The sequence below is a fragment of the Leptomonas pyrrhocoris genome, assembly GCF_001293395.1.
Source record: "Leptomonas pyrrhocoris isolate H10 chromosome Unknown, whole genome shotgun sequence".
Taxonomy (NCBI): Eukaryota; Euglenozoa; class Kinetoplastea; order Trypanosomatida; family Trypanosomatidae; genus Leptomonas; species Leptomonas pyrrhocoris.
The window spans coordinates 1412187-1427388 of NW_015438359.1; the positions used below are offsets into that span (position 1 = coordinate 1412187).

The following is a 15202-nucleotide window of genomic DNA, read 5'->3' on the forward strand; positions in this document are numbered from 1 at the left end:
AGTCTTAAAATACGGCCGCTGATCACAGGTCGTTGGGGGTTACCGCCTCGTCTTACAGCTTGTTCTCATTCTGCTAGGACAGAGAGAGCGGTGTGGAGCTGCGAAGTACCTTCACAAGCAATTGATAAACACGCACAAGGCGGTTTGCAACGCCCGATGCTATGGATCACAGTAAGAACGTCAAATAGCTCTAAACAAGATGAAAGGGTTGTTTTTGATACCAACGCCCGATAACGCCAGCCTTTTTTTATTTCTTTTCTGTTCTTCGCTCAAGGCGACGCCTTTCGTGGAGCTTCCGCAAAAAACGAGATGAGGCACGGCGAACTAAATGACGTGAATATATGTTTGCGTCATCACGTAGAAGCAGATTTGTTGATAACTCTTTGGGCGTATGTACCTGCCTGTGCGATGGTAGGGCAGGGGCTGCCCTGCGCTCTACCAACGTCGTCCTCTTCCTCCTATTTTTTTTTACACGTCTTTCTCTTCTTATCTCTCCCAACACGCGTGCGTTGAGTGCATCACACCGCTGCCTGCAGCTTTCGCTCATCTTGACACTGAAAGCGGGTAGAAAAAGGAATACACATCTCATCCTCCAGATTGAAAGCGCGAAAAGGCGAAGGCGGGCAAAAATGGAATCGAAGCGTGCGCTGGTGAAGCGGTACGTCTTCGGCACCAACCATGACGGTGAAAACTGTCTCCACTGGATGGACGACGGCTCGCTCTTGTACCCGGTCGGCAAGACCGTCGTCCTGCAGCAGCCTCACTCCTGCCACCAGCGCTTCCTCGAGGCCGCCTACCAAAGCACTGCGATCACCGCCGTGGCGATGAGTGCGAACAAGAAGTTTGTTGCCATCGCCGAAAAAGGCGAACACCCGCAGATTCAAATCATCGACACCGTCACCCGGAAGCGGCGCAAGATCTTGAGCGTGTCGGAGCTGGACAGCGACCACTACGTCGCCGTTAGTTTTAGCAGCGATGGTCGACACCTGGTCACGCAGGGCGGTGCGCCTGGGTGGAACCTGTACTACTGGAACTGGGAGCGCTCGCAGCCGCTCGGGTCTGTCTCGGTGGCCCAGCTGTACCACTCGAGCCAGCAGGCGCAACGCGACCAGCCCGGCCCGGACGCGCGAGAGTCGGAGACGAAGCGGCAGCAGAAGCGTCCGCAGGAGGGGACAGACCTAGACGGGGCGGACCCAACAAGCCGCTCACGTTCAGGGTCGCGTGAGGCCACGATGATCGTCTCGAGCATCGGCGTCTGCCCGCACGACCCACTGCTCGTCAGCGTCGCTGGCAACGGGTTCTTCCGTTTCTACCGCTACACCGAAGGTCTGCTGCAGCCGCAGCCCAGCACCGGCATCCCACGGGAGCAGTACGAGGTCTTCTCTACCCACCTATGGATCACCGCCCACAACGTCGTGGCGGCCACCACGAGCGGTTACATGCACCTCGTCCAGGACGGCCGCTTCGTCACCTCCATGGAGCTGCCCACGATGGGGGTGCGGCTGGACGACCGCCCGGTGAATGCACATGAGTCGATGCTTCCGTCTGTGACGGCGGTGGACATCGTGACCTGCATCGCACCGACGCACCCGCCAGGCCCGCAGCAAGGTCCCCGTCGCAGCGGCTTCATCGCCGCCACCAGTCGTGGAAACGTATTCATCTACGAGGACGTGCAGACCGTGCCGGGCCGCGGCGGCAATAACGCCGCGGATGTCCTACCTGCCGCCGCTGCCAAGGACGACAACAGCGGCGATGCGGTGAGCTATCGCTTTGTGTGTCGACTGGAGGTGCCGGTGTACGAGACGGGAGAGCAGCTGCAGACGGTGCCGCGGTCGGGCTCGCTGGTCGTCACGGAGGCCAACCAAGGGCCGGGGCAGCCAGCGAACACGGCTTCTGGCATTAGCGGCCCTCGTCGCCCCGTCGATGAACGAAGCGACGGCTCGTCGAAAGGCACGGGCGGCGGAGGGGTTGGCTCTGGCAAAGGACGGGTCGGGAAGTTGTTCGAGCTGCGGCACGAGGCACAGGGGAAAAAGAAGCCAGCCATCACGAACGCGGCGGCCGGCGGTGGCGTCGGAGGCAAAGCAGCGGTTCAGCGGAAGGCGGCGGGCTCCGTGCGGGTCGACAAGGCCGACCGGTCGCGCGGCAACGCTAAGCGGGTGTCACTCAATGGAAACAACAACGGCCAAAGCGTGTACGACGAGAGCTCGGCTGAGGCAGAGGAGCAACGCCGTCGTCGCCGCATCACTGCCATCGCGCTCGACCAGGCCGAGGAGCACCTGGCCGTGCTCACGGCGGCAGGCAAGCTGAACGGGCTGAACTTCCAACAGAACTGGGACAAGCGGGAGGAGATGTTCGCCACGGCGGCGCTAGGTGGAGGCAGCGACGCTGTCAGCTCCGCCTTCGCTAATCGCTCGGATTTGGCAGCGGAGGCCAGTGCTGTGGTGCCGACGTTTCTGCCTGCCTCGTCCGTTCGGCAGCAGCAGCAGCAGCTGCAGGCGTCGTACCTGCCGCCGCGCGCCTCTCTTTTCGAGCCGCTCTATCCCTTCTCGCATAACGGGCGTGTCAACGGAATGGATTGCAGCGTGCGCAAGCCGCTGCTCATCACGACGGGCAGCGACTGCAGCGTGCGGGTGTGGAATACGCAGTCGGGCCAGCTCCTCATTCGCCAGTTTTTTGCCACCGAGCCGGGTGCGGTGACCATTCACCCCGACGGCTTGGTCGCCGTCGTGTGCTTCCCTGAAAAGGTGCATGTGATGAGTGTGCTGAGCAACGCACTGCGCGAGCGACGCAGCATCAACTTGCGGAACGCGACGGACGTGCAGTTCGCCCTCGGCGGTCAGCTGTTCGCGATTGTGCACAACAACCTGGTTGATATCTTCAACTCCAACACGTGCGAGTTGCAGGGCCAGCTGCGTGGCCACCCGCAGCGCATCAAGGACTTCAAGTGGTGCTCCACCACGCCTTACCCCACCGACAACCGCGCCGTGACCTGCTCGGCGGATGGCATGATTATGGACTGGAACATCGCCGAGATGCGCAAGCAGACGGAGCACACCGACAAGCGCTTCCAGTACGTGGCGGTTGCATCGGATGACCGCAGTGTTTGGGCAGTGGCCGTGCCGACCTCCGCCACAGCGATGGACGTGTCGTGGAAGGTGCTGCTTCGTGAGATTGACCGGCAGAGCTTAGGCACGGCGGGCGTAGGCGCCGCAGCAGGGGCTGGCGGTGGTGGCGGTGGCGCCGGCACCGCTGCCTTCGCTGGCGGCATGCAGGGCAACAGCGTCGGCGACTACGAGTTCACCGAGACGGTGCTGACGAGTCTCGCCGTGGCGCCGCATCAGCGCGTGCTCGTCGCCGGTGCGGAGGACGGCTCCATCAAGGCGATTACGTTCCCGTTACAGGCGGGGATTCAGGAAGCCCCGCTCACCGCCCACGCGCTGCCCGTCACGCGGATTGCGCTGTCGTTTAACGAGACGACGCTCTTCACCGCCTCTGCCGATGGCACGATGATGATGTGGGAGGTGTACCCGGAGCGGGAGAAGTCGAAGACGGCGACTGCCGTGGCTGCAGGGAGCAGCACCACCACCGCCACCACCGCCGCCGCAGGAGCGGGGGCGTCGTCGCAGCAGCACCAAGACCCTTCCTCCCGCCAAGTCATCGGCGGCGGCGAGGAGGTGCTCGTGACGCGGCAGGAGATGGAGGAGCGCAGCATTGAAATCGAAAGCCTGCAGCACTACATTGAGAAGCTCAAGACGGATATGGAGAGCGAGGATAAGCGGCGCGCGCACGAGCAGGGCACCCGCACCCGCGAAAAGGCAGAGGAGCTGCAGCAGGTGGCGGTGGCCCTCGCGGCGGAGTACGACGCGCTCCACCACGCGAAGGTCGATCAGGAGCGGACGTTTCTCGATGTCAAGACGGAAAAGGAACGCGAGGGGGCGGGGCGGCTGGAGGACTTGGAGCTGCAGCGTCAACGCGAGGTGGACGACTTGGAGGAGGCGTGTGCGACGCTGCAGCAGACGCTGGAGGCCACCAAGACGGCCGACGCGGCAGAGGTGACGGCGCTCAAGGCGCAGCTCGCTAAGGCGCGGAGGGAGGACGAGGCGCACTACCAAGATGTTCTGGCGCAGCGCACGGAGGCGGTCCGCCGTCTGCGCCGTCAGCTGGAGCAAAGCCGGGAAACGAATAGACTCACGCTGCGGCAGCTGGAGTTGGACACCGACGCAGAGTCGCAGTCGGTGCAGCAGAAGCACCAACAGACGCTGCAGGGCGTGCGGGAGCGGTTTTTACACCTGAAGGGCGAGGGGGCGGTGATGCGCAAGAACGCGACGCGCCTCGAGCGCGAGATTGAGGTGCGGACGAACGAGCTTCAGCTGCTCGATGGTGCGAAGGTGGCCCTGCAAGGTCAACTGGCAGCGCTGACGCATCAGGTGGCGCAGCTGCACCAAGACATCGACGAGCGTGATAGCGTGACGGAGAAGAAGGAAAGGATCATCTACAGCCTCAAGAAGCAGAACCAGGAGTTGGAGAAGCACAAGTACGTTCTGGATCACCAGATCCGTGAGTTGAAGGGGCAAATCGAGCCAAAGCAGCGCGAGATTGCGGAGCTGAACCAGGAGACGAAGAACCAAAACGCACACTTAGAGGAGCAGCACACAAACAACATGACGCTGCGCGAGAACACGGAGGAGCTTAAGAAGGACATCGCAGAGCAACAGCAGAAGCTGCAGGCGCACCTCCGTGAACTGAAACGGCTTGAAACCTATCGCTCCCGGGCGGAACGCGACATTGGCGAGCTGTCGCATCAACTGCAGGACCCGGCTGCGCTTGCGGCGGCCATCACACAGCTGTACGAGGTCCACGTCGCACCACAGGACGTGGAGCAGATCGCTCCGGCGGACCCGCAGGTAAAGCACGAACTGCAGTCGCAGTTGGAGTACCTCGCCACCTCCGTCGACGCGCTACGGCGCAAACTGAAGGCAGATCAACAGCGCCACAAGAAGGAAGTGTCCGCGATGATGTCGGAGAACTTGTCGCTCATTCGCGAAATCCACGCCTTGCGGGCGGAGATGGACCACCTGCGTGCGCGCGTTGCGGCAGACACCGTATTGAAGCAGAAGCAGCAGCTTCGCATTTCGTCCGCTGGCCGCGGAAGGCGCGGCGGCAGTCCGGGAGAGAATCGAAGCACCGCCACCCGTCGCGCCAGTGCGGAGCGCGGGGCTGCTGATGCGTCGCAGACGGCGGGCGTCGCGGGCACAGGGGGCAGCAGCCGCGCCGTGGGATACCAACAAAGCGAAGTCGAAAGCAACACGACGGGCGCAGCTCGACGGCGGGCAGGCGGCGGTAGCGGTGTAGGCGGGCAGCGTCCCCCGACCCCGCCGGCGGAGATTGAGATGAACAGTAACGAGCTGCGCGCGCTTCGTGCGTACATTGAGGCGCTAGAGCACACGTTGGCCGACCACGCCGCGGCCGCGGCCGCCTCCGCCGCGCCAGTGGTTCTGCCGCGAGTAGATCCTTTTAGCCAAACCTAGAGTGCGGTCGCACGCTGCGGGTGTGTGAAACGCCAATTTCGATTATATCTGATCTCTCTAATTGTTGCTTCAACGTGTTGTTAGTTGTCTCCAACCTCGCATCATTTTTCTTTTTTTTTGGTCATCTCGTTCTCCTCCAATGATCGCCGTTGTTCATGTACAGATGTATTTTACGTTTATTTATTTATCCTCAAACGAGGAGAAACGACGGTGAGGAGCTGAAAGGGCCCACGCCGTGCGTGTCTTCGGCGATGTAAATAGCAGCACTTCTTTTGACCCTTTCCGTGTTTTTTTTTCTGTTTTTGTCTGTTCAATTCTATGTGGTTGCGGTGCCGCTTTCTCTCCCTCTCTTACGCTCACAGGTTCAACCAAACGTTGGGGTGCATGTATGCTGAAGTTGTAACGAAATAATAAAAAAAAACCGCAGATACAAATATAGCTGTATCACGCTCCGCATTCGAGCACTGCATGAAAGACGGTCATGCCGTAAGAAGCTCGTCCGCGTTCGGCGAAGTCTGCCGAGTGACGCGGATTTCTTTTCTCCATTTATTTACTCGATCTACGCACACTGCGCTTAACGACGTGAGTAATCAGGAAAGAACACCGCGCTCTCACTTACTCCCTTAATTTTTTTTCGGTCCAACGTGAATGCGCTCTTTCCGTCTCGAGCTACGCCAGCTGCACACACGCAGGATGCCTTCACGATTCCGCAACCTGTTCATCACGGTTATGTCACGGAGAACGGTTCGATAGCGCAATACGGCCCCCATGTGACTCGCTCTTCTGCTTTCCCTGCCCTCGTTTCATCTCTACTCTTTTTATTGTTGTTTCGTCCCCTCCTCAACCAGCCTTAGTACTCTCTTCTTCTTCCTATTCCTCCGGCTCCGTAGAGCGGGACCGTGCAAAAGATGCTGCGACGTTCTGCGCGGTCGCTCGCAACGGCGCTGGGAAGCGCCCTCCCGGTGCACCGCGACACGACCCGCAAACCCACCATGTCGACCGAGGTGGGGAACTGGCTCTACAGGAAGGAGACGATGCAGGAGTTCAATCGGTGGTGCCGCGCCCACCAGGTGCGAGCCTACGGCAACGTGAAGATGACGTCCACCATACACTTCGCGCGGTGTCTGCGCCTGACCAAGAGTATCGCGCCCGGCGAGGCCATCGTTACCGCACCCCTCTCCGCGTGTTTTAACTTCCTCGTCGTCGCGAGGGAGATGTTCGACAGCTCGAACAGTACCTTTCCGCTGCAGCTGAACTGGATGAACTACAATGAACGGCTCAGCTTCATGAAGAGTGCGTCCATCTGCGAGTTTGCCCAAGCAGGGTGGATGGGGCGCATCGCCTCCCTCGAGGAGTCGCCCTTCGCGCCGTACGTTCGCTACCTTATGGAGGACACCCGCGGTCGTGAGGGTATATCAAATGGGATGGCGAGGGAGCGCGAAGAGGAGAGCGGTATGCTCGATCACTACTTGTCAGAGATGGCGACGGACGCCTGCGAGGAGCCAGAGGTGTTTCTCGAGCACTTCTTCCGCGGCCTTGCCTGTCTGCACCTACGTTCGCAGCCCATCGAAGCAGAGGCGGTGCAGTACTTCATGCCAGGGACGAACTTCTTCAAGGTAAAGGCGAGCGAGATGTATGTGCCGACGCTCGTGCCGCTTGTGGACGCCGTGCCGCAGCTAGAGGATGGCAACCACAACACTGTAGTGGAGTATTTCCCGTACAAGGATGTGGAGACGCTACGGTCGCAGTGCACAGAGCTGGGGATTCGCTTCTTTGAAAAAGGCAAAGAGGCCCCGATTGTAACGGAGGAGGCGCCGTCGGGTCAGGGCGTCATGCAGAAGATCAACGTCGAGCATGAGCTGATGGACCCGGCTCTGTTGCGGGGTGGTGGTTTTGTGGCCCTGCGTGCGCTGCGGCCGCTGGAGGAAGGGGACGTGCTGTACCTTCGCCGCTTCCCCGACTCGTTGAACCGCGCCGATCAGCGCAAGATCGATGCGCAGATGATGGATGCAAACCGGCTGCTGAGTCGTGACAATTGAAGATATATCGATTATTATTTTTAAAGATGTGTTTTGAACTCCATATCGCCTTTGTTTCTGTATTTGGTTTCTGCTTTCGACAGGACTGATCTGCAGTGACGACTGTAGTACGGGCAACGCCGCCCTGATAGTGCACGTACATTTACTTTATCATTCACACACAGACATGAAATGGAGAATTTGAATAGAGCACATCATCAAACTGTAGGATGGAGCACTGGCGATTGTTTTGATGGCGTCCCAGTCGTCGAACGCTGCCGCACGCTGGCGTCGTAAAAAAGGAAAACAAACATGCAAGCAAACACCTAAATACGATGCTGATGGGAGCAGGCAAAGATTCAAGATCTACGCCAACGTATATATATATATATTTATATATATGAAGTCCAGGTGAATGGATTTCCTTTATCAGAGCCCTCGCACGCTCGTTCGTCTTTGCCGCCTCCAACTCTCTTCTTTTTTGCGTTTCGGCCCAACAAACTGCCGACTCAGGAAAGCTACATCAAATCAACACGATATCTTTCACTTGTCTGTAACTGCGTAGCGCAACAACAGCGAAGGAAAAAGAAGAAGGGTACCCATTATTCCGTAAGGCGTGCGTGCGCTTCTGCTATTTACTGCATTGGCTTTGCTATCACACGGTGGCACGGCGTCTCTGCCCTCATTACAGAGTAGAGCGGCACAATTCTTTACTCTTACCGGAGGAAAGAAAAACCTGGAGGGAAACAATACATCATAAGACCATCGCACACGCAGCCAAAAAAAAAAGAAAATGAAGTGGGTCAACTACCAGTCGAACATGTACAGGTACGGTCTGGTGTTCATGTGCGCTGCTGCCGTGTTGGCGATGATGAACGACGGCGGTGGTAGCAAGGCGCAGTGGGAATGGATGAACCGGCAGCGCGAAATTCAGGAGAGCGACAAGAAGAAGATTCTGTAGTTGCACTGCCCTTGTATCGACCTCGGAGAATCAACAATGCCGTGGTCGTTCATATATATATATATATATATATATATTTGCTTTGTTCTCTTCTTTTTGGTTTCTTTGCGTTTTATTTAGTCCTTTGCGAGTTTTCCCTGCCGGTTGAATGTCCTGAGCCATCTTCATCGAACGACTTCGCGGTTTATATACTCCACTCATCACCAAATCAAGAAATCAGGAAATGAAAGAAAATGCTTCCGTTTCTGGTCTTGCGCAGTGCGCTTATGCCGATGCGTCAACGCTTGCTTTTTGTCGGAGAAGGGTTAGCGCGTCTGGCTTGATGACGGCCGGTGCTGGGCGGGAGCTTCGTCTTTCGTCTGCGGGTTTACCTGTGCTTATCGGGTGAACCGTGACGGACGATGGAGGACGAACAGTTCTCAGCTCTCTTCATCTGATATATGTCTGAGTGTAACTTCCCCTTCTCACTCTTCCTCTCACTTCCTTTGGATTTCCGTTGCTGAACGTACCGCGTACGTGGCCCATGCTCCCTCACACACACACAACGCGTCTTTTACAATCTTACGCACATGATAAACGTCGCTTATCTCTTTTGTATCTACGTGTTTTTGACGGCATGAATCTAAAAGAAAAAGAAGGTGAACGCCCCATACCCGTTACAACGCCATCAATTTTCTCCTCACCTATTTTCTTTTCTTTTTGTAATAGGGAAGGTCTCCTCACGCTTGAGCAGGAGAGACGTATCCGTGTTTCTTTTTCTCCTTTTCTACGTTCACGTTGAGAGCTCTCTTTGTTTCTCTAGTGCCCTCTTCGTCGCAGTACACGCCACACTGACCGCGGACATCCATCGCGTCTTCAGCTCCGTGCGCGCAAGCGGGTATTCCTAGCAAGAAGAAAATAAGGTGCCTCCGTTGTGAAAGAGGAAAGAAAAGAAGAGCAGAAGATGCAAAATAGCAGCTAAGCCGGAGGCATTCGACTCGACTTTTATCTCCGTGTTGTAGGAGACGTGAGGCACTCTCTGAGCAAGCAAACGACCCAACACACACACACACACGCCCTCGTCTATCTATCTCTTTTTGTTTTATTTTTCGTCGACGCAACGTGTTGTTAGAGAGAAGCAAGAGGAAGTTTCGTGTCAGCGGCGATTTGGCAGAGTAACACCTGACCAAACGTCGAAGCAGGAATCAGCCGCCTTTTATCTTTTCAAAAAAAAAACCCAACAAAAAACTTTTTCTTTGGCTCCTTCTTCTTTTCTGCTCTAAGCATTCCAGGCGTTAAGGAAGAGCAACAACAACCTACACAAACTATCAGCAGGCAAAGCACCTTCAAAGGTACGACTCTACAACCACTATCAGTTGTTTGAAGAAGAAGAAAAAACCCTGAAAAGTGAAAGCGAAGCAGCAGCCATCCGTGTAAGCGCCTGTGTGCAAAAACAGGAAACAATAAAAAGGAAGCGAACACGACGCCGCCACGGCAGACGGCTCTTCGAATACGATGCGTTGCATCTGTTAAGGCGGTGCTTTGATCGTTACAAAAATAGCAACCTCTTCTCCTTCCCAAGCCCTTTGTTTTCTTGCCATTTAGTCGTGTTTCTCTCTCTTTTTGTTTTTCTTTTGGTTCCTCCTGTTCACGCCGTCGTTGGTTTCTTTTTCCCTTTACCTGAGATCCATTTTTTGTTGTTTCTTCTTCCTCTTCTACGGCGGAAACGACATATCAACAAGCTGCGTGTGTAATTTACGCTGTATGGCGTGTGGCCTTTTCCACCACATTTGACGAGTCCCCATCCGTGTTCCACCCCCCTCTGAAAGAAAGTGAGAAGGAAAGGACGAAGGAACAGTAAATTCTCCCCTTTCTTCGTCTTGTTCTTTTTCCTTTCTTCTTTTTTTTTTGTGTTTTCGTTCTGTCTTCACTGTTCTCCCTCGCCTTCTTATTTGCCAGCCACTCCGCACGGGCAGAATTGTGAAGACCGATTACGCGATTACCTCGCATTCATTATTGCCTTCTTCTTTTATTTTGTGTTGTTTCCTCTGCCTCCCCTCGTTCTCGCTCCCACTCACTCTCCGCATCGTGTGCAGAGAGCGAGAAGAGAGAAGCTACTGCATTCATGAACCGATACCGCGATCACGTTTGATTTGTTTTTTTCTTTCTTCTCTACGAATCACAACTCTTCCGTTTTGTCCCCCCCCTCCCCACACTATTTCCCCCGCTTTCAGCGTTGCGCTCTACTACAGCTGTGTTCAAGGATTCTTTATTTCATTTTTTCGGTGCAGTCTTCTTCTTCTTTCCCCCAAAGCACCCACCTCGGAGACTGTGATTATCTCAAATCTCAGCCAAGATAAGCAAGAAGAAAGACACGAGGCGTGCCTACACCACCAGCCACGACGACAATACGAAATCTGTGCAAGCGGCGAAATCGTACACCGGTTTTTTTGCTGAAGGCTGGCGCTCAAGAAAAAAAGAACCCCTTTTCTGTCTCGCGTTTCGCTCACCGACTTTCTTTAAAAAGAAGAAATCCTGCTGGAACTTTCTGTTTCTTCACCTTTCTACGTCGAGTAGCCACTTTAATTTAGAGGGAGACCGGAAATATTTTTTGTATTGCAACGGACCAAAAACGCCGAACCCCCCCCCCCCACCCCACACAACACCTTTTTTTTTTCCAAGAGCAACTCGTTAGGCGTGTGTGTGCGCGTGTTGCTTTCTTTCCTTTCTCCTCTTTCGTTTTTTCCCTTCTTCCGACGTCGAGTGCTGTGAGTACGAAGCGTGTATCGACACCTGATAAGTGATCCATACAACAGTCCTTGTTTGTGTTTCTTTTTGCGTGGTTTTGCCGCTTTCCTTCGCCTCTTTTTAATGAAGTCGTAGTCCCTGCGCACTCCTCTCTTTCTTCTTCTGCTTTTCCTCTCTTTACCGAAGGTTCGGGAAAGTGGAGAGGGAAACTGTCAGGGCAGAAGGTTTTTGGTACAGTGGCGCTGCAGCGCAGCGAGGCGCTACCGTGCAGCGCTATACATATGGTATATTGGACAGCTTCTTGTTGATACAATCTTTCACCTTTTCCCTTCCTTTTCGTGTGTTGCCGTCGCGAACTACAGACGATTAAAATGCGGCGAACGAGTTCCACGGTTGTGTTCTCAGCGGCGATGCCGCCGACTTCACGGGTGGCAAGCTCCGTCTCTGCGTCCTCCGGCGAGGATGAGGTGAAGAACACTCGGCCGGGCGAGAAGGGCACCGAAGTGACCGAAGACTTTTTGGCGAATGAAGCGGTCCAGCCGAGGTTGTTTGAGCTGCCTCGCTGCAGCTACCGGAGCAGTCCGATGGAACTCGTTCTGGCAGACAGGAGAAGTGGGCATGTGAAAACGGATGGCAGCAGTGAGAGTGGCCAGCTGAACAACACGGACTTCCCGCTCTCCTACAGCTCCCGCGGCCTGGGCTCCACCACCTACACGGACGACGGCGACGACTTCGATGCCGCGGAAGATGACGGCAATGTCGGAGATGACGTGACGCATGAGGCTGCGGTGACACCGCGAGCTGCAAGAGCCAAGTCATCATCCGGTCAGCGGCCAACCTCCTCTATGGCAACTTCGGCAACCGTAACTGCCATGGCGGCAGCAATGCCGCCGCAGACACACGCCGATGCTGCCGTGTTTTACCGCCCCTGCTCGTCGCTTGCCTCACCGCCTCCGTCGTGGAGTGCGATGCGGAAGCTGCGGCGGGCGAGTGCGCCAAACACTCTGACTGGCCTGCGCAATGGTACGGTGTCCGCCAGCAGCGATGAGCTGCGCGGCTCTGATCGGTGTCGGCTGTCGTCGAACTCGTATAACAACAATAACAACGAGGTGAACAGCTGCAGGAGACCGACATCCACCGTTGCCACCTCTGCTGGCTTCGTCTCTTCCTCCTTCGGCGCAGCACGACCGGAGAGCACGACACTGCGTCTTGCGACTCGCGAGGGCGAGAGCATCCAAACCTCCAACCGCCACCGCCACTGCCGTGAAGGTGGATACTGGACCCTCGCTCCTCGACTTCGTGGGGTGAACGAGATCCTGCTCTCCACGGGCGACTCGCGGCTCTTTCGCGAGGCCGTGGAGGCGTTGCATGTGTGGCGCACGGCACTGCAGCTGGACCTGCACCGTAACAGCGCTGGCGGCACCTACATGGTGCGCCTGGCAGCCACCGACCCATCTTCCCCTGCTTTTGAGTCCGTTGGCTCGCCGCGCGAGGTGCGGTGTGTGTTTAAGCCCCGCGATGAGGAGATTGGGCAGGACACGAACCCGCACGGCAACTGTGAGAGCGACCGCACCGAGGCTTTCGCGCCTGGCAGCGGCAGTCGACGCGAGGTCCTCGCCTACCGCCTCGACCATGCGCACAACGCGGGGGTACCGCCTACGATTGAGGTGGCCTCGAACTACGCCGCTGGGGTGCCCTGCCGGGCAGCGAGTCACGGCAGTGAAGCAACAGCGGGTGCGAGGTCGGGACTGCTTGGCGATGCCACGATAACTCTTGCGGCCACCCCTGCAGGACTGTCTGACCTGTCGACGCGAACACTGGGCACGGTACATGGCGGTGCGGACGGTGCGGTGAGGGGTGGCGTACACGAGCTGCATCGCGCACATCACACGGCGGATGTAGATCAGAATTATCACGATAACAGAAGCAGCGGCGCCGTTACAATTCCGCAGATCGGCAGTTTACAGATGTTTATCCCGGGCTGCCAGGAAGCCGCCGACGTCCTGCCTGGGCGCTTCGACACGGACGAAGTACACGCCTTGGCCATCTTTGATATCCGCACGTTGAACGGCGATCGACACGGCGGCAATGTTCTCGTGCAGAACTACCGTAGCAGCAGCAGCAGCGGCAGAGACCGGTGGAATGCGAGGAGCCGAAGCAGAGGCACATCCCAGAAGCGCAGCGAGCCGATCCCGCACCTTGTTCCGATCGATCACAGCTACATCTGTCCGAGCGGGTACGCCGATCCAGACTACGAGTGGCTGTCGTGGCCGCAGACGAAGAAGCCATTTTCGCCGTCCAACCTTCGGTACATCGCCGCGTTGGATGCAGTGGCAGATGCAGAACTGGTGCGTTCCGCACTGCTCGCCCACAGCAATGCAGTGCCATACGGCAACAACGGCGGTGCAGACCCTTTCGACGTCAGCGCCTACACCTTGGTGCGCGCGGACGGCGACGTCGACCCGGCGTGGGCGACATCCTTTATGCGTCGCAGCGAGTGTACGAGTGCGCAGGAACGCGGCGTGGCGCACGACGCGTACTTCTGCCGGCCGAATGCAAGCTGTCCTGCAATGTCGCCCCTCCAAGGACTTTGCTGCGACAGCTTCAACGAGCTCACCATCTATTCCCCGGTGCGGAGACCCAACCACGGCGGTAACGGTAATAGTCATTGCGCCGCTGCTGCTGCTGCCGCGGATGACTTCGATGCGAAACAGGGATTCTCGCCGACCGCGCTGCCGGGCCACCGTGACGACGACGCAGGTGCGTGGGACCAGTGGGAGATCGCCACGACGCAGCTGCTGGACGTGTGTGACGGCGTGGCGCACCCACGCGACGATGGCAGGGCCGCAGAAGAAGATGACGCCGGCGCGCACTGGGGCACAAAGCGCAGCAGCTGTCCGATGCGTACGCCGCCCATGTCCACCTCCCCTACGATTTCCTTTCCCGCGTACGGGGGCGGCGTTGTCGAGGCTCATCAAACTGAAGCTGTCAACGCAGTCACGTACGACAGCGGAGCCGCGGACGCGGCGGCGGAGGTGGTGCGCTGCACAACGCGGCTGCTGCAGATTGCGGCGCTGGAGTTTCACATGACGGCGTACGAAATTGGATCACTGTGTCGTCGTCCGCGTGTGGCGCAGGCTTCCTTCTTGGAGGAAGTGATGGAGGAGGCTCGTGATGAGTTCTCGTGGGAGGTGGCGCCGCCGTCCTTCGACCTCCTCGTTCGCCAGCGACTTGCTGCTGCTGGTTCTGACGCTGCTGCTGCTGCTGCGCTGACGGAGAGGCAAACGTGCGGTGCGTAAATGGGAAACTCCTTTCGCTACCTTTTTTTTCTCTTCCTTTTCTCCCTTCCTGCAAACGTTGTTCTTTGTTTTCAACGATATATACAGGAATAGCCACTGTCGCCTTTCTTACCTTTTCTTTTGTTCCATCTATTCCTCTTTAGCTGCTTTCACGTCTCTTTTTTGTATATAAATATATTTTCCGTTGTATGTTTTCTGGGTACATCTGCAACCCATTTTTCTTATGAATCGCTGACGAACAAGGGCGCTGATGGCTTGCATCGGTGCTTCGGGTTTCTTCTTCGCACTTTTCACGTATTACTCCTTTCTTTGTATAAAGCACCACCTGTTCGTCTCGTTAGGAGACATGTTTTCTTTTCCAGTTATATATATATACTTGTGTGTGGCTATGTGGCGCTTCACATCTGCCGCGTCGCATCCTTACGTGATTTTTGTTGCTTTTCTCGGTTGAATCTATTCTCTTTTTTTTTTATTGCTCCGCTTTGTTCCTCTCTCTCTGTCTTTGCTTGCTTCTTCTCTCTCTGTAACCGAATTGTTGTTGTGAGTGCCCGGGTGCCTTTTCTTCTATTTTTGTATGGAAAAGGATTTGTTTTTGCGTGTCGCTCCTCAGTGCCGTCGCCCTGCCGGGGTTTCTGCTGTACCACACGTGGCAAAGCGCTCCTTCTCGAA

At 56.6% G+C, this 15202-nt stretch overlaps 3 protein-coding genes across 8 annotated transcripts; all 3 read left to right on the top strand.

Annotated features, from left to right (window-relative positions):
- Positions 1-512: 512 nt before the first annotated feature.
- ABB37_02281 (hypothetical protein) lies at positions 513-5528 on the top strand (the record flags this gene model as incomplete). 3 transcript variants are annotated; one of them, XM_015799193.1, is made up of 1 exon in its annotated part: positions 513-5528. In XM_015799193.1, exon 1 carries the CDS (start codon positions 630-632, stop codon positions 5526-5528), a length of 4899 nt encoding a protein of 1632 aa, XP_015662671.1. In that variant the 5' UTR covers positions 513-629. The 3 variants fall into 3 exon arrangements, with proteins under 3 accessions (XP_015662671.1, XP_015662672.1, XP_015662673.1); XM_015799194.1 differs by having other exon boundaries at positions 535-5528; XM_015799195.1 differs by having other exon boundaries at positions 560-5528.
- Positions 5529-6204: 676 nt separating this feature from the next.
- On the top strand, positions 6205-7567 carry ABB37_02282 (putative mitochondrial hypothetical protein; the record flags this gene model as incomplete). Of its 4 annotated transcripts, none has more annotated exons than XM_015799196.1 (1): positions 6205-7567. In XM_015799196.1, exon 1 carries the CDS (start codon positions 6437-6439, stop codon positions 7565-7567), a length of 1131 nt encoding a protein of 376 aa, XP_015662674.1. In that variant the 5' UTR covers positions 6205-6436. The 4 variants fall into 4 exon arrangements, with proteins under 4 accessions (XP_015662674.1, XP_015662675.1, XP_015662676.1 ...); XM_015799197.1 differs by having other exon boundaries at positions 6375-7567; XM_015799198.1 differs by having other exon boundaries at positions 6381-7567.
- Positions 7568-11605: 4038 nt separating this feature from the next.
- Positions 11606-14533, top strand: ABB37_02283 (hypothetical protein; the record flags this gene model as incomplete). The annotated part of the gene is made up of 1 exon (XM_015799200.1): positions 11606-14533. The coding sequence occupies one exon, from the start codon at positions 11606-11608 to the stop codon at positions 14531-14533; it is 2928 nt and encodes a 975-aa protein (XP_015662678.1).
- Positions 14534-15202: the final 669 nt, after the last annotated feature.